The sequence below is a fragment of the Chroicocephalus ridibundus genome, chromosome 9 (assembly GCF_963924245.1).
Source record: "Chroicocephalus ridibundus chromosome 9, bChrRid1.1, whole genome shotgun sequence".
In the NCBI taxonomy this organism is placed as follows: domain Eukaryota; kingdom Metazoa; phylum Chordata; class Aves; order Charadriiformes; family Laridae; genus Chroicocephalus; species Chroicocephalus ridibundus.
In genome coordinates, this window is record NC_086292.1 from 49,035,612 (window position 1) to 49,053,254 (window position 17,643).

At 56.4% G+C, this 17,643-nt stretch overlaps 1 protein-coding gene across 4 annotated transcripts; it reads left to right on the top strand.

The window, feature by feature from the left end:
• Positions 1–397: 397 nt before the first annotated feature.
• On the top strand, positions 398–17,633 carry PAQR5 (progestin and adipoQ receptor family member 5). 4 transcript variants are annotated; one of them, XR_010072529.1, is made up of 10 exons: positions 3,487–3,592; positions 3,907–3,959; positions 4,379–4,611; positions 4,912–5,039; positions 5,153–5,358; positions 6,006–6,132; positions 11,503–11,599; positions 12,123–12,264; positions 13,561–15,083; positions 15,215–17,633. XR_010072529.1 is itself a non-coding variant. In XM_063346464.1 (9 exons), exons 3-9 carry the CDS (start codon positions 4,561–4,563, stop codon positions 13,806–13,808), a joined length of 999 nt encoding a protein of 332 aa, XP_063202534.1. In that variant the 5' UTR covers positions 398–726; positions 3,907–3,959; positions 4,379–4,560; the 3' UTR covers positions 13,809–17,632. The 4 variants fall into 4 exon arrangements, 3 of the variants coding, with proteins under 3 accessions (XP_063202534.1, XP_063202533.1, XP_063202535.1); XM_063346464.1 differs by lacking the exon at positions 3,487–3,592 and adding an exon at positions 398–726 and having other exon boundaries at positions 13,561–17,632; XM_063346463.1 differs by having other exon boundaries at positions 13,561–17,632.
• The last annotated feature ends 10 nt before the right edge of the window (positions 17,634–17,643 follow it).

The following is a 17,643-nucleotide window of genomic DNA, read 5'->3' on the forward strand; positions in this document are numbered from 1 at the left end:
CCGGGGCAGGCGAGGGGAGAGCCGGCGGCATCTCCCGCTCTGCGGCGGACGAGGGGACCCCTCGGGGTCCTCCATCCAGCCGGGAACGATGTAAGAACTCTCCCCAGTTTGGGAGCACCTCCCTCTTCATCTATGGGAGGGTTTTAACTTTGCGGTCTCTTTGGAGACGGTTCAGCAAGTTTCGGGTGTTTTCCGGCGCTAAAGCAGAGGGCCCTGGGAGCTGAAGATGCACAGGGCGGTCTGTGAGTTAATATTTTTTCCTGCCCTTATCCCGCTTCCTTGCGGCCGGGCTGCAGCTAATCCAGTGCGCGATCTGAGAGCGTTTGGCCGCAGTTATTTCCGGTTTTTATTTTGTTGCCTTTTTCCTGTTCCACTAAAAGACGAGCCAGAATTAATTTGCTCCTAATCTGGGAAAGCAGCCGCCTGGGGCTGACCCATCCGCCGCCTCCTTCATTCCCCCCCTCCCCAGTCCGGCGGGGACCGCGGGGACCATCCCGCCGGCTGCCGGCGGCCTCCGAGGGCTTTGGGCAGAGCCTCCCTGCCCTTCCTGCCGGGCGGCCGGGTTTGGCAAACCTGCCCCATCCCGCTGCCTACGCCCCGGCCGGGCTCCCGGCGCGGCTGGGCCATGTGGGCTGTGTTTGTACACAGATGAGTAATCCCGTCACCCGGAGCCAGCGCCGGCGATAACGCAGCATCCCACCCAGCCCCGCTGCCGGGAGCAGCGCCGTAAGTACCGGCCGCTCTGCTTTTTCCCCCCTCTCCCCGAATCGTTTCAGCTGGCTGCCTTTCAGGCCGCCCCGGGGGATGCTGAGGGTTTGCACGGCATGAGCTCGCCCGTGGGTCCGCGGCCGGGAGTTTTTCGGGCGCACCGTGAAAAGATGAAGGTGGGCAAGTGCTGCGTGCGGCGGGGCCGGTGCCGGGGGCCGGCAGGACGTCGCTTTTCCCTGCCCTCCTGCGGCACCAGCAGCCGGTGGCTGCGCTGATGGTTTGCAGGATTTATGGAAGTTTCACCCGGCAGCGTTTTAGGAGCGGGACGGGGCGCAGAGACACGGCCGTCCCCCGAGGAGGGCGGGTGAGAGCTCTGGGTCTGGCAAAGAGCTCGAGCACGTGCCCGAGACGCACTGGTTTTGGGAAGCCTGAAGCCTGTGCGTATGCTCGGAGCTGCCTTTGCGTCTCAGACCCCGAGCGGCCACCAGCAGCCACCCGCAGCAACAACAACCTCCCACAAAGCCTCTGCTGTTCTGCTGGAAGAGGTCTCGGCATGTCCCGTGCTGCTGGCTCCGGCGCCCAGCGCTCAGAGGAGCCCAGCCACCCGTTTTACAGTTCAACCCGACTCTCTCCTTGCGCTGCCGTAAGGAAAAGTCATAAAAGTTAATAATTAACAGCTAAAATATTTTCCCCTCCATTGAAAGGCAGGGGCTGCCGGCCGGTGCTGTGCGGTGGGAGGGCGGCTGCAGCCACGCTCTGCGCCCGCTGGAGCCAAGCCCAGACCCGCGGCGGAGGGAGGGTGGCAGGGGACGCGTCAGGGACATGTCAGAGACAAACCGCAGCCTTTGAGGACGAAAGCTGGTGCCAGGCAGGAACCTCCCCCAGGTGAACCTGGCACGAAGCAAAGGCTCCCAGGCTGGACCTGCAGCCTGCCGTGCCCAACGTCCCCACGGGGCTTCGTGCGTGGCCATGGGGGGAGGATGATGGTGATGAGGAGGAGGAGGAGGAGGTGTGTTTGCAGCCGGCTGGGTGAGCCTGCAGAGTTTGTCGCCCGCAGAGTTTGTCACCTGCTGTTTGCGGAGGTCCCCGTGTGCCCCCATCCCTCGTCCCCTGCCGCTGCCAGGGGAGCACCGCTCCCCGGCTGGAAAAAGTCAGCCGAAGGAGCAGGAAAACACGGGACCGCAGGGTGTGCCCGGGCTGCTGCTGCGCCCCGCAGCTCCGCTGACTCATTTTGCTCTTAAAAATACAAGTTCTTCATTAAGCCTGGGCCTGGTGCTTCCCACGTCCTTCCGCGGACGCAGCCCTGGGCGGGGGCGTGCGGTGGCCGGGGTTCGCGGGGCTGGACCCGAGCCCACCCATGTCAGGGCTCCCGGCCAAGGGCTCTTTGCAAATCAGGGCGCCCGCACCCCACGGCGTGCCTTTGTGAAGAGCTTGCGCGGCTTCCTCGGCATCACCGAGATAAGAGACATTATTTTTGTTCCGTCCCATCATCGCCCTCATTTGTGTCTCTATCAGATGTGCGGCGGGGGGCAGGCAAAGGCAGAGCCTGTGCCAGGCTGCCCGCCCTTTCTGGAGCACGCAAATAACCAACGGCACCCCTCACTCCCTGCCTTCATCCCTGCTTTCATCCCTGCCCTCACCCCCTGCCTTCATCCCTGCCTTCACTCCCTGCCTTCATCCCTGCCTTCATCCCTGCCTTCATCCCTGCCTTCACTCCCTGCCTTCATCCCTGCCTCACTCCCTGCCTTCATCCCTGCCCTCACTCCCTGCCTTCATCCCTGCCCTCACTCCCTGCCCTCACTCCCTGCCTTCATCCCTGCTTTCATCCCTGCCTTCACTCCCTGCCTTCATCCCTGCCTTCACTCCCTGCCTTCATCCCTGCCCTCACTCCCTGCCTTCATTCCCTGTCCCTTCATTCCCTACCCTCATTCCCTGCCCTCATTCCCTGCCTTCATTCCCTGCCCTCACTCCCTGCCTTCATCCCTGCCTTCATCCCTGCCCTCACTCGTGGTGTGACCTCGAGGTGCTCCAGGGCCATGGGTGCTGTTCCCGCATCACCGCTGGCTCTGTTGGGGTGATAACAGGGAGTTTCACTCCCTGCCCTCTCTCCCTGTCCTCTCTCCCTGTCCCTTCATTCCCTGCCATTGCTCCCTGCTTTCACTCCCTTCCTTCGTTCCCTGCCCCTTCATTCCCTGTCCCTTCGTTCCCTGCCCTCACTCCTTGCCTTCATTCCCTGTCCCTTCATTCCCTGTCCCTTCATTCCCTGCCCCTTCATTCCCTGTCCCTTCATTCCCTGTCCCTTCGTTCCCTGCCCTCACTCCTTGCCTTCATTCCCTGTCCCTTCGTTCCCTGCCCCTTCATTCCCTGTCCCTTCGTTCCCTGCCCTCACTCCTTGCCTTCATTCCCTGTCCCTTCATTCCCTGTCCCTTCATTCCCTGTCCCTTCATTCCCTGCCTTCATTCCCTGCCCCTTCATTCCCTGTCCCTTCATTCCCTGCCTTCTATCCCTGCCCTCCAGCTGGGTCCTGAGGCTCCGGAGGCCACCGCCGGCCTCATGTCCCCTTTCCAGCACAGCGCAGCGCTGGAATACCGGGGGGCTGGCGGGGGGGCTGCCTCCTCTGCGTAGCTCTGCGGCAGCACGCCTGTAGCACAACAGCCAAAAAAAAAAAAAGAAAAAAAGCTCCTGCTTTAAGTCTAATCTTTAACTACAGGCATTTCCAATTTTATTTTATGCTGGGTTTATTGCTCTCCTGCCTCGTTAATTTTTTCCCTTCCTTTAACCGCCTCCCAGCCGCCTCCCTCTGCCCGGGCACTCCCCGCGCGCGGTGCCCCGCGGTGTTTTCCCCGTGTCGGTTTGCACCGGAGCCGCTTGGCCCTGCGGAGAGGTAGAGTACGGGCAGGGAGGAAGAGCAGGGGAGGATGACGGCTAACGCCAGGGCTGGGAAAGGGCGGCGAAGGGGTTTATTTGGGCCTGGCAGGTCCCTGTGCAGCGCCGGCGGTGCTGGGGCTCGGTGTGTCCCGGTGTGAGGCTGCGGCATGGCAGGGGCAGCCGAAACGCCGTGGCAGGAGCGGCTCTCGGGAGGCTGATCTCACCAGCCGAGCCTCGGGCTCTCTTCTCGCCCGGCTTCCCCCGGGCCAGGTGGTCCCTTGCGGGAGGGTGCAGGAGATGATAATTCTTTTTTTCGCCTTTATTTCACAGAGCAGAGGTGGAGGCGGAGGGGGCAGAGGCGGCGCTGCCGAAGGGGCCAGCGGGTGAGCGATGGAGGGTGGAAGGGCTGTTCCATGGGGAGCGGGTAGACGGGAACCAGCCCCGGCACCGCCTGGGACCCTGCGTCCTCCCCGCTTCCCTGCACCCCGCGGACCCCCAGCCCCTGCCCAGGGCCTTCTGCGTGACCTCGAGGTGCTCCAGGGCCATGGGTGCTGTTCCCGCGTCACCGCTGGCTCTGTTGGGGCGATCACAGGGAGTTATCCCTGTTGTCCCTTTGGGCGGTGGGCACAGGGACGTGCTGTCCTTCTCCCCCTGCCCCTTTCGGGCTCAGGTGGTCGGGAGGGATCCCGACATCCCCTGCAGGGATGGATGACGTCTCCCATCCCCGTGCCACGTGTGGGTTTGGGACCCCACGCGGGGACACTGTGCCACATCCATCCCCACAAATGCTCGTCTCCCCCAGGCCACCCATCCTGAGCTCCGGGAGCATCTCTTCGGCCATCACGGGGCAGCCCTGCCCCCGTCCCATCGCATCCCCGGCGGGGTGTGAGATGCGGCCAGGCGGGGTGTGAGGCACCGCCAGGGCTCATCCCCAGGGAAGCTGAGCCGAAAACATCCCTTGGAGCTGGAGCCCCGACCCGCACGATGCTGAGCCTCAAGTTACCCCGGCTGCTCAGCATCCACCAAGTGCCTAAGGTCAGAGGGGAGTTTTTCTTCCCTAAGCATGAGGCTCGGTGGGGTTTTGGGAGGTGACAAGCGGGAGCAGCGAGCCGGGGTGGCCATCCCCACCCCGGGGCAGTGCTCAGCCCCTTCCTGGGACCACCTCCCGTGGTGGGGACACAGCTCTGTCCTCACCGCAGCGTCCTGGGTCCTGAATCAGGGGCACCCTCCTTTCAGCAACCTTTCTTCCTTCTCCTCCCGTTTGTCCTTCCTTCCTTCTCCGATTTGCCCTTCCTTCTCCTCCGGCTGCCACCGGTGCCAGTCCTTGCCTTGCAGGGGTACCAGGAGCAGGGGATCCTCTTCGGGTATCGCCCCCCCAGAAGCTCGGCAGCAGATTGCCTCCTCAGCGTCTTCCAAATGACGAACGAGACGCTAAATATCTGGACGCATTTTGTACCTGCCTGGTGGGTACCCTGTCCCGGGGCTTCAGCATCCCTGGCGGGTCTCCGGGCTGGGAGCAAGGCTGGGGGAGCAGGGACGGGGGACACCCAAGGGTGCCATGCTCGCCTTCCCACAGGTACTTCGTGTGGACCCTGGTGGGGCGGCTGCGGGGGCCGGGGGGCCGGGAGGACCCCCACGCCTGGCCCCTCCTCGCCTACCTGCTGACCTGCTGCATCTACCCCCTGGCCTCCAGCTGCGCCCACACCTTCAGCACCATGTCCACCCGCGCCCGCCACATCTGCTACTTCTTCGATTACGCCGCTCTCAGCATGTACAGCTTGGGTGAGGACGGGCACGTCCGCGGGGGTCTCGGGGGGGGGGAGGGGGTGCCGGTCCCCAGCTTTTCCCCAGGGACGGGGCTGAACCCTGGGTGCTCAGATGGCTCATACCCACGGGACAAGCAGAAACGGCGGCTGCTTGTGTGTAGTTTCTCCTCCTCTTCCTCCTCCTCCTCCTCCCTGCAGCCTGCTGCTTAGGAGGGACCGGGAAGCATCTCTGACACCACCAGAAATAGTAATTTGGGGCTGGGTTTCGTGTCGGGCAGCCCTGGGACGGAGGCCTGGCTGTGTGACGCTCTTCGGTATCTGTAGTAAACAGAATAAGAAAAAAATCCCCCATTAAAGACAAACGCTGCCAGTGAGGCGGGCGGCACCTGGCTGGGGTGCAAGCCCAGGGGCGGCGGCGGCAGCAGCAGCATCGGCAGCATCCAGGGTCTGCCCGTGGCGCAAAACACCCCCAGTCCCTCCTGGAGCGGTGTCTGCAGGAGCTGGTACCTGAGGGTCCCCTTGATTCGCTGCTCCCCTGCCTTCATTCCCATCTCCCTCCCCTGAGAGCCCCCAGTGCCAGCGCGAGGGTTCACAGCTGTGTCCCGGAGGATGCGGAGGGTCCCACGGGACCTGGCACTGACCGGGCACCTCCCGGACTTCCAGGGTCGGCGCTGGCGTACTCGGCGTACATCTTCCCTGCGGAATGGGTCAACAGCACCTTCCACCGCTGCTATGTCCCCGTTGCCGTCTTTAACACTGTCGTTAGCACCAGCCTGTCCTGCTATTCCAGGTAAGCTGCTGCCTTATCTGCCCTGCCTGCTACAGCATAATCATTAATTAGTATTATTAATAAAGGTTTTTAATTACAGGCTGTATTGTAACAATAGGAGCCTTAAGCTCGGGAAGGGGAAGAAGGGGACTTTTGGTTTGGGAAACGCGTTGCACGTTGGCGCCGGGAGAGTTTGATGGTCGAAAATGCAAAGCAAATGAGGTGGCTTTAATTTTTGAAAGTTCAGAAGGTAATTTCGTAGGGTGCGTGTGCCCGGCAGGAAGATACCCATGCCCAGCGCCTTCTTTGGGCCGTTGTTTTTCTAACGTAACCTGCAAAAAGGGGTGGGCTCCTGGGCCCCCAGCCTCTGAGCAGGGGGTTAGGCTTAAACACGCGCGCGGTCCTGCCAAAGGCACGTATCAGCCGAGATGCGGTGTGCGTGAGGGTGTGTTTACACGTGTGTGTGTGTGTTTGTGTGTGTGTATAACAGATTTCCAGAGGAGGAACCTCAACGTTCTCGCAGCCGATAGCATCATTTTGAAAGTACGAGCAGCGTTGCGTGCATGGTATTTTCTTCCTGAGTGGCATGAGACAATTTGTTTGGAATAACTGGAATGTCTCAACTGCTCCTCTGCTTTCCAGCGACACATGCCGTGCTCGATCTCTGCCTGGTTTGGGGTTTGTTTAATTCGTGGTAGTCACCTCCCTGAAGGCTGTGCTTGTGAAGCGCTCCTGTCTGCCATCGCGCCGACGTGCAGTTTGCTTCGCAAAATGTACGATTCCCATTTTCACAGCTGCTGTGAATTGTTTGGCATTATCCTTTCCTTGTATTTTGGGGTGGCTTTATATTTTGAGGTGTCTTTGCGGTTTTTTTTTTGGGGGGGGGAAGGGGGATCTTTGCCATGTGGTCGCCTGTCGCAGCATCACGTAACCCCAGGGGGGCTTTTCCTCCCCGGCTGCCATGGCCCAGGCAGCCCCCCCAGACCCTCCCGGCCCAGGGCCGTGTTTCCACGCTGCTGCCTCGGCAGGGGGGAGGATGCTCCGGTGCCCTGGCGGATGCAGCAGGAGGAATCCGCTCCCGGCCGGCTCTGCCGCAAGAGAGGGGCTGCGGTGGGGCGGGATGCAGCTGAGCATCGCCCGGCCTTCCCGAGGGGCAGAGTGCTAAACTCTTGATATTCCTTACGGATCCTGCAAATTTGGCTCATTTAAGCCTCTTTTGGGTAGGGGAGGATTCACTCTCCTTTAGGTCTGTGAGTTACTCACGGGAGTAACCCCCAGGGGTGGAAGGTTTGGACTTATCCTTGGTGTTACTGAGCAGAACAGCAAAATCAAGGATCTCTCTTGGATTGCTCTGCAGATAACACCCGCTGGGGCTTGGTGTTTTTTCCTTATATTCCTCATTTCTTTCTCTTTCTTTTTGTCTCTTTCCCCTCTCTTATTCTTGTCATGTGCGTGTCTTTATTGTCTCATTAGATGGGCTTAGAAAACGAAGCTCACTGACCATGTGCTAATCCCAGTATTTACCACTTGAAGATAACACTTAGGAAAATACCAGCAACTTGAGATCAGTTCCAGGTTAATTTGGAATTTAAGTTTAAAAAAAATTCTCGATCTGCAAATTTCATTGTCAGCATCTCTCTACTACGAAACTGTTATGTGAAAAACATCCGACAGGTGCTACGTGATAGAATAGTCTCAGTAATTTCCATTAGAGAAGTAGTAAATCCATTGAAGGTCAGTTTAAAAATAAAAAAAAAAAAGCATCCACAAAAGATCCCTGGGTGAGGAAGAATACTGGATAGACCATACCAGTGGGGGCCAGCAATGCTGGTTTACCCCCGTGGTGGTGAGCGGAGCCCCCGTAATTCACCACTGCACCCCGTGCACACCAGGTCACGCCTGGGGACCGCGTTAGCCATGGGGCTACCAGCATCCCCACACCCCGCGCATGTGAGCATCTCAGCTGCCTGTCTCTCCCCTTCCTCTCCTCTCGCGGGCTGGGGCTGGTGGGGCTGCAGAGAACAAGGGAGCACGGTTTTGTGCCCGCCCCACACCCTGGGTTGCCCGAGCCACAGCTGGCGGGTTGGGGACAGGGAGGCGGCAAGGGCTGGCCACCCCCGCGACCTGCGTGAGGCCACCGGCCCCATTTCCCACCGCAGGGCGCTGCTCACCGATCGCATCCGCTTCGGTGTCACCCTGGGCTGAGTCACGCCAGCCAAAACATCCCTCCATGGCGGGGGCGTTGGACGGGAAACCGCATTGCGCAAGGGGCGGTGATGGTTCCGAGGCGGGCGCAGGGCAGGGGACGTGCCCGGGCACTCCTGCTCCTGCCCGGCTCCCCAGGGCTCAGCAATGCTGTCGGGGCTGCTCCGCCACCCGCACCCTGGGCAGGGCTGGCTCCAGCAGCCGGGGGGGTCCGTGGCTGCCTGGAACCGGGGTCACTGGAGGGGAGAGGCGGACATTTAGGAGAGTTTCATGCTGATGTTTCATGACAGGCTGAGAGAGTTGGGGGGGGCTCAGCCTGGAGAAGGCTCCGGGGAGACCTTCCAGCCCCTTCCAGTCCCTAAAGGGGCTCCAGGAAAGCTGGGGAGGGACTCTGGAGCAGGGAGGGGAGCCGTGGGACGAGGGGGAATGGTTTTACACTGAAAGAGGGGAGATTTAGTTTAGGTATCAGGAAGAAGTTCTTTGCTGTGAGGGCGGTGAGCCCCTGGCCCAGGTTGCCCAGAGAAGCTGTGGCTGCCCCATCCCTGGAGGGGCTCAAGGCCAGGTTGGACGGGGCTTGGAGCAACCTGGGCTGGTGGGAGGTGTCCCTGCCCAGGGCAGGGGGTGCCACTGGGGGGGCTTTAAGGTCCCTTCCAACCCAAACCATTCTGAGATTCTGTGCTCAGGCTGTCAGTGCTGGGCTACCTGAACCCAGCTGGGCTTCTGCAGCGTGGCCAAAGGCAGTGGCAACACACGCTCAGCCTCGTGACGTGCCCCATGAAGGTCCATGGGAGTACGGGTTACTGCTGAGGAGGATGCAGGGACTTGCAGTGGGGTATCTGAAGAAAGGCTACTGCACCAAATTTTATCAGCTTCTCAGGAAAATTTTCCAATCCTAGATGGCTGGTTTATGAGTCAACAGTAAGATTTTTGTTTGGTGGTTTTTTGCATCCTTTAGCCTCGGAATGTTGAATTGCCACGCAGGGAAACACGATGATGGACTGAAATCATAGAATCACAGAGTGGTTTGGGTGGGAAGGGACCTTAAAGCCACCCCAGTGGCACCCCCTGCCCTGGGCAGGGACACCTCCCACCAGCCCAGGTTGCTCCAAGCCCCGTCCAACCTGGCCTTGAACCCCTCCAGGGATGGGGCAGCCACAGCTTCTCTGGGCAACCTGGGCCAGGGGCTCACCGCCCTCACAGCCAAGAATTTCTTCCTCAGATCTCATCTCAATCTCCCCTCTTCCAGTTTGAAGCTATTACCCCTCCTCCCATCACTACATGCCCTTGTAAAAAGAAATAAGTGTGTTTATCCTTCAAATGGCGCCAGATACCTCTGTCACGCTGACATAGAGAGCGTCTGACTGCGTCCGCCCGCCCGCTGCAGGATGAGCAGCTGCACAAAAGGTTTCTTTCATGCTGGAGGATTTGGCATTTCCCTGCAGCCTTCCCCGGGAAAGCAGAAAAACCTGTACGGGCTTTTCTTTCACGAGGAGAACAGAGCACGCCTAAACTCTGCTCCATCGCGTGCCATCCTCTGTGAATAGGGCACTGTCCCCGGGGTTACCGTGCGCCCGGGCTGCGATACGGTGGCTCTATTTTGGCAGCAGGTTGGGTCGGGACATGGCGGAGGGAGTGGGAAGGTGCGTGGCCAGGGTGAGCGCAGCACCCAGCAGCAGCGGGGGAGCAGGACGGGAGGCCAGCACCGGGCAGGTGAAACCACGGTAGGAAAATACAGCGGGAATCATGCAGAAATACAGGAGAAAAGAGAGCAGGAGGCACCTTCAGCATCATCGCGGTGTCTTCTGAGCAAGCCACAAGCCATGGTGGAAGGCCAAACCGAGGAGGAGCAAGATGAAAGCCCTTGCGCAGTTGGTGGCTCTTGAGCACAAGTTGAATTGTTGGGGTTTCAACCCATATTTTGGGTCACGTTGATAGAGCCCTTCTGCTTTGCGGGCAGGTCTGTTGTAAGTCTGCTCTCAAGTTGATCTCCCGGATTCCACATTGGGCTAAAACCCTACCAAAGCTGGTCTCTCCCAGCAGGGAGACATCGCGGGGAGAGGTTTTCCGTTCCCAGGCTGGAGCTCCTGTGGCTGCGGCGGGATGCCAGGGTGATGGGCTTGCTGCTGGAGCCCTCCCCGGGGCAGGAGCATCCTGACGCCCGCTCTGCTGCTTTGAGGCTCCCCCGGGCTTTCTGTCTCCAGGTTTCGTTTGAGTTGCGTTCCCCGCGCGACCGGAGCAGGCTCGGAGCTCGGCACAGGACTTGCCACCCAGCTCCAGGCTTTAGAGTGTTTTTTTTCGGGGACCTGGGTGGTCAATTATTTTGTGATTTCAGCTGTGAAGTATGTCCCGCATTTCAGCAGCGTGATTTCCTGGGGAACAAAATGCAGGATATTATTCCCTGTCCAGACGTACACTTTCCTCCTCATATATGGTATAACCACCAGGCTGCTGCTGCCATTATAACGGTGATGTCATTAAAAAGCAACTTGTTCAACCAATTTAGTTTGTGATTTCAGTAACTCTCTCCATGCCTTCTCTGAAATGACAAAGTCTTGGCGGGATGTAAAAGAGGAGGATGCTGTGACATTTGGTGCATTTCAGACACAAGCTGCAGTACAGCTTAATTAACAAACAGTGACAATCCCTGCCCGAATGCTGCATTACCTACGCAGCCTCCCAAACCAAGGCAGATGTGTTTTCCGTGGTTGCTGCGCTCAGAAAGCTGGGATTCAAAACCAAGAGTGAAATCTCGGTTAAAAACAACTGCAGGGGCGGCAGCTGTTTAAAGACCGGCTATGTTCCTACCTGCTGATGGGTAACGGTTAATGAGCAATGGTAGAAGAAGCAAAATCAGCCACGCCAGGGTGGCGTAAAAAAGATTTTCAGAGCTGCAGAGATGCACCTGCGAGAGCCAGAGCATGAAACAGGGGAGGGGGGGCCCTAAATCCTTCCTCCCCCAGCTCAGGGCTCAGCCAGGGAAGGTTCAGTCGCGTTTTGCTGAGGGTGCTCGCAGCTTTAATGCCGTCGGCGGGCAAAACCACGCAGCCGTCCGTGGGGAGGGCGTCCGTGCAGTCTATACACCGCGATTCGCAGTCCCCGGCAAAGGAGCGACAGAGAGCCCAGTGCTCCCGTCAGCCTCACCTGCCGGGCTGCGCCGCCTGAAACGCCCGCTCTCTTCTCCTCTAGGTTTCTGGAGGTGGAGCGGCCCCGGTTCAGCAAGGCTTCCCGCACCCTGGCCTTCGTCTACCCGTACCTCTTCGACAGCATCCCTCTCTTCTACAGGGTATGGCCCACCTTCACAGCGCCAAGGCATTTGCAGGGCTGGAAATAGCAGCTGCTTCTTCTTAGCCTGAAAATATTTGGGAAAAATGTGCCAGCCTTTTTTTTTTTTTTTCTTTAAAAAAAAAAAGGAAAACAAACTCCGGCAGGAAAAGAGATTTGGGTATTTTTTCCTGCACCTATTGATAGGCAGATTCCTTCCACTTCAAAGCGCCGCGCTCAGACTTCGTGCTGGAAAGTCACTGCCTTTGAAAGCTGCAAGCCTCCCAGTTCCTAAACTGGAGCGGGGTGGGAATTTTGCTGCAGTGAGGTCTAAGGACGGGAGGCGCGGGGCTGGGGTTTGCAGGAAATGGAGGTGACAGCTCTCGTATTGAGCCCTGGCTCCCGCACCGCGTGCCGTGTTGTTGGGTGGTGGGCAGCCGGAGGCGGTGGGGGCTCAGGGAATGGCACTGCTTCCTTTAGAAACGTGTCGTTCCTCTTTTTCCCTTGCTCGGTACCCCTGGGGGGACGCCCCTCTGCGGCTGCAGTTCTACCTGTGCGCGGCGGAGAGCTGCACGGAGGCTGCGATCCTGCTCCACTACAAGCACACCGTCTTCGCCTTCCTCACCTGCTTCATCTTCGCCAGCCACCTGCCAGAGAGACTCGCGCCAGGACACTTCGACTATATTGGTAAGTGCCAAAAGGGTGAGCTGGCGTTGTTTTCCCATTGTTTTCAGGAAGAAAGCGCGTTAATGCGCGAGCGACTCCCAGAGGTTATAATATATTCCCTGCTGGAAATACGAAATGTAGTTTTGCATCCAAGATCCAGCAGTCCTGCCGGGGTGAAGCGGGTACAGCTCCGGAAGCCACGCTGGTTCCAAAATGCTTCACAAAGGGTTTCGTGACCGCAAACACTCATTTCTAATGCCAAAAACCCCTCACCTGTGGCACAGCGGCGTGTCACGGTGCCGTGTCAGGGCGCTGCAGGAGCAGCCGCCGAGGGGACTGGGTGTCCGTCCTGGCCGCGGGGGTTTTTTTCCCGTTCCCCCCACACGTCGTGCACAAGCGCAGAGCTCCTCGGCACCTCGCCTGTGCCGGCACCGCCGCCCCCACCTGCACCTCCCTCGCTGCCAGGACAGCCGGCGGCTGCGTTTTGGAAAGGCAGGTCTCTGCGCTCTGGCGGCGCAACTGTAAAAGCCACAGAAATTAGTAGGATAAATATTTAAAAATGTGATGCCCGGAGGCAATGGACGTTAGGCAGAAGGTCTCTCACAGCGGTGTTTTAATGGAGCCCAAGGAGTTTCTTGGTGTTATTGTTTGAGAAACCCGCAACAATTTATTGTTGTTTAGACAATTATTCTACCACTAACTGACTCCTCCCCACCCAGGAAGGGGAATTGGGAAAAAAACAAGGAAACCCAAGGGCTGACATATGAATAGATTTAATAGAATAACACTAAATAATTAACATTAATAACACTAAAGAACCAATATTGATCCCAATACCAATAGAAAACACATAAAGATTATACTCAGCCCATTCTATCAGAGGAAGCCGTGCACTCCCCGCAGGGACAGCCAATGTGGGACCCTGCGAGCGCTGCAGCTTTGGGAGGTAGGGAAGGGCTCAGGGCTCCAGCAGCGGAGCAAGGAGTTCCCAGGATGACAGCCATCAAGGGAGAGAGAGAGAACTCCTCAGCAAACTTTCTAATTCATATTGAATGTGCCGTTCATGGTAGGAAATAATCCTGTTGGCAGCTTGGGTCAAGTGCCTGGGTCTCAGTCCTCCTCATCCCCCCACCTGGCGAGCTCGAAAACACTGAGACCTTGAAATCCACACCCCAGAGCTGGCAATAAAGTAAATATTTTCACCAATTCAGACAGCAGAGTCTTCTAAAAGTGCAGTTTTCCCCATCATTAGAAAGGAAATCAGTCCTCTGTCGCTTGCACCAGGACACCTGGTGAGTGCTTTTGCCTTTGCTGCAGGGCACAGCCACCAAGTTTTCCACGTCTGCGGGATCATCGGCACGCACTTCCAGATGGAGGCCATCATGATGGACATGGCCGAGCGCCACGACCGGCTCCTGCCCCCCGCGCTGCTTCCCTCCTCCCTGCAGACCCTCGGCGCGATGGGCATCTGCGTGGCCGTGAGCCTGGCTGTCATCGGGCTCTGCTCCATGTCCCTGCGCTTCATGCTGGAGCCCCTGCAGAGAGAAAAACCACACGGGCATTAGGCTTCGGGTCTCAAAAGTATTTATGCTGCTCCATAGGACAGACCCTAAACGATAGGTGTATGGTATGGATGAGGAGTTTATTTGCCTAAGCTCTCTGAGAAAATGTTTATTTAAAATTTTCTCGAGAGCAAAACATATTGCACTGGTTTTTGTACATATAGCTTTAAAGCTGGGAGCAATTATGAAATGCTTTTAATCAAGTTGCTATTTCACCACAAGAAATATTTAAAATAATCTTAACCTTTTTTCTGTAAAAGGGAGATAAGTGCTAATACTTTCCAAAGCAATAGGCATTCATCAGGTCTGCCTTACGGAGGAATCAGGGGGCAAGTGAACGTAGATAACGCTGGTCATCTGGTGACGCGGATGTCCTTGTCATCAGTCTAGACCGATAGCCAAGACTCCTTGGCAAAGGCACGAGCAAGGGGTCTCCCAGGGGCTCCCTAACTAAGGTTTTCACCTTGAAAGTGGCATTATTTTGAGATTAAAACCTCAAATATCCCTGTTACACAGCCTTACACAAAACCGAAGTGCCTGACAGATGTGGGATTCAGAGAGACTAGAGTTTGCCTACGCTTTGAATTCAGCTATCTTTAATCATTACCCGGAAAGAGTTATTCTAGAAGAACTCTTCATGGGACGTTCTTCCAGAATAGCTTTATTTTGGGTCCAATTCCGGTGCCTAGGTAAGTCCTGGGAAATTAATTCCCATGGGAGAGGTGAGCTCCCGCCTGCGCGGGCGATGCGATTGCCCGGCGGCTGACGCAGCCCCAAGCGCGGGGCACGGAGGCACCATCCCTCCCTCCTCATGCCAGGCACCTCCGTCCTGAGCTCATTTGTGGCGTCAAACGTAAACGGAGGAAGAAATACCCACACCCACCAGGCGACGACCTGGACTTCCTTACAAGCGCTGTTTTGTACCCAGTGTTTAACACCGAAGCTGGCTGCGGGCAGCTGTGCTGTCCCGAAAAGGTGTTTGACACCCTGTTGAGGGCACTGAGAAATTCGTGACTGCCACATCGAGCAGTGATTTCCCGGGTGTTGCTGGAGGCGGGACCCTTGGTCGGAGGGTGTGACTGGTGGTAGAGCCATCACCTCTGAACCGCTCTGGCTTCTGGTCCCGCTCACACAGAACAGTGTTTTTCTTTTCATGAGTGAATAGGATGGGGGTGTCTGCGGAGAATAAAACATCAGCTGAGCAAGAAGCGTGAGTCTGTGCAGCGGAGAGACACGAGCACTGTCGGATGAAAGGCAGGAGTTAGAACAGCTGAGCTGGTAATGCACAGGGGGTGAAAACCTCTAATTTTAAAGCATTTTCGGAGTCAGAGCTCTGCTCATGCAGCAATAGCCTTATGCTCCGGCTGTTCCTCCTTGTTTTCCTTTGCTGCTGCATCTGGATTTCCCAGGCAGAAGCAGAGAGCCCTGGAGAACCCGGTCCGGGAGAGGGGGAGGCAGCCCGCGGGGACAGCTCAGCTGGTGGCTCCAGCCACGGAGGTTGTCACGTCGGATTTACCTAACGCCGCGCAGGAGGTACAGGAACATGCAATGCAAAGATTACTGCTGGGGAATATTATCAAGCTTCTTGATAATCATACGGGTGTATAATTTGTTTTGTGTATAATTACCTCTATCAAGGTATAATTGATGCACTTTTGAGTGACAATACAACGGCTCGTTAAATATATTATGGGACAAATAAATCTTTTGAAAAATAGCTTTCTTTTGAAAGCTGACCAAGATTTATATTAATATTTATAAGCACTGGAACATAATTGTTTATTCAACAGTTTTATTTCATTAAAAGAGAAAAGTAATATAACTATCGCACTGATATATGCTAACCTGATTTCTATAGTTTCATAAAAGCACTGTCTGTGAAAATTAATCACTTCAGAGATAATTGCTGATAATTGCAAAGCTTATTTACCTTGTATACTCGTGTGACCGGAAAGGAATCTGGCTCTGCGTGCAAGACGTGATTTAAGAGTCTGTAAAACTTCCCTGAATCATTATGCATTTTCTCTTGGTCATTTAACTTTTGAATTTGGGAAGTCCTCTCATCCTCTTCAGGTGAAATCATTTGTAGGAAAACTACATGAAAAAATGTAACACCATATTACACACTACCGTAATCCCTCTGGATCCTGCAGTGCTTTGCATGGACCCTTTGGCACATCCTTTACACACTGAACGAGTGAATGTTTGATGTTGAAGCAGCACAGGTCAGCCAGATTTCTTCTTCAGCTGGAGACAGGCATTCAAAAATCTATTTAATGTACTAAATTTTATTCACATAAAGAAATAAAAACTCTGTCAAATTGTTACAAGTAAATAATACAGGATATTTATTTGTTGGAACGTGTTGTTTTGTTGTGTGTCTGTGTCCAATCCGGAGCAAATCCCAAATGGAACTATTAACTTTATGACCAAATCCCAGAGAAAATCACTCATCCATCCCACGGGTATCGTTTTCCAGGTGGGTATCAGTACGCTGGGTTTAATTTATTAAGTCCTAAGTGATCTGGGATCGACGAGAAGCAAGACGCTGCCCTGGCAGCCAGTGGAGATTTTTGCTGTGAGAAGTGCAGCTCCAGGCACTGTTATCTGTTAGTTCCCAGGGCTTTGGGAATTCAGGCCAGTTTTCAGGGTGGCAGCCCCATCTTACCAGTTTTAGGGTGCAGGGCAAGGACAGTCATGGCTTGTGAGGAGCTCCATGACAGTGGGACTGCACGCAGGGCTCTGGTTCTGCTCCTGGAGAGGTCAGCTCAATTTTGACCGCTTGTATCCTTGATGCGTGTTATGAGAACATTAAGAAATCCGTCTGTTCCAATGTACTTTAAAACACTGTTGAAGAAGTGAAGGCTGGCCCAGGAGAGTGGCGTGTTCTAATAGCGGTCACAGTAAAATTCAGCTTGTTGGGGCTTCTTTGCACTTTTTTCTTTTTTACTTTTTTCTTCGTGAGGGGATAACTAACAATGTAGTTAAATTGTACTAAAATAAGAATTGACTGGCACCAGTGGTTTAACTGAGCTTCAGTCCAACAACCAGAAGCCTTCAGAGCTGCTACGCGGGGTTCAAACCCGTTATTTCATCCTTTACCCCAATTTCCCCATCATGGATTAGAAGTGCGTTTCCTTGTCAGGAAGTCGGTCTTTCAATGGACTTGTTTGGCTGGCCTTTTTATGTGTGTTGTAACTTGACATTTTAGGCTTTGTTTTCCACCATTAAGCATTTGCTGCAGGATAGAAATTAAGTAATTCACCTCCAGGCAGGTAGCGGCTCAGCCACACGGAGGCCCTGGCACAGTGAACTTGCTGAATTACACCTCTCTTCCTGAGCCCCGACCTTTATTTACACTAAGTAGCTAAACAGGCAAATACAAGACAAATCACAGCCCTGGGCGCCTTCCCCGGAAAGGCTCTCCTGGCCTAGCCTGAAGCTGGGGCGCTGAACTCCAGCGACATCTTGTCTCCGTCCCCTCTTCAGCGTGTGGTGGGCTGGCTGCTGGAGTAGCGGCCCCGGGGTGGGAAGGCGGGGTGCGGAGGGACGGCTTCCCGCTCCCCTGCGGGGCACCCAGAGCCCTGGGCACGGAGGCTTCAGCCCTTTCCCTGAGGCAGGGCCTGGCTCCGGCCTCCAGGCCCAGCTCCAGGCTCACGCTGCCGACAGCACCCCCGGGCCCAGCCCCGGGGATCACCGCAGGCCGCGGCAAGGCCTCAGGGCTCCCGGCGCTCCCTCCGGGCCCGGGTCCTGCCTGGCTTCGGGGCTCCCAGGCCCCGGGTCCGGTGCTCGGTGCTCGGTCCCCGCCGCCGCCGGCTCTCCGCTCCCTGCGGCCGCG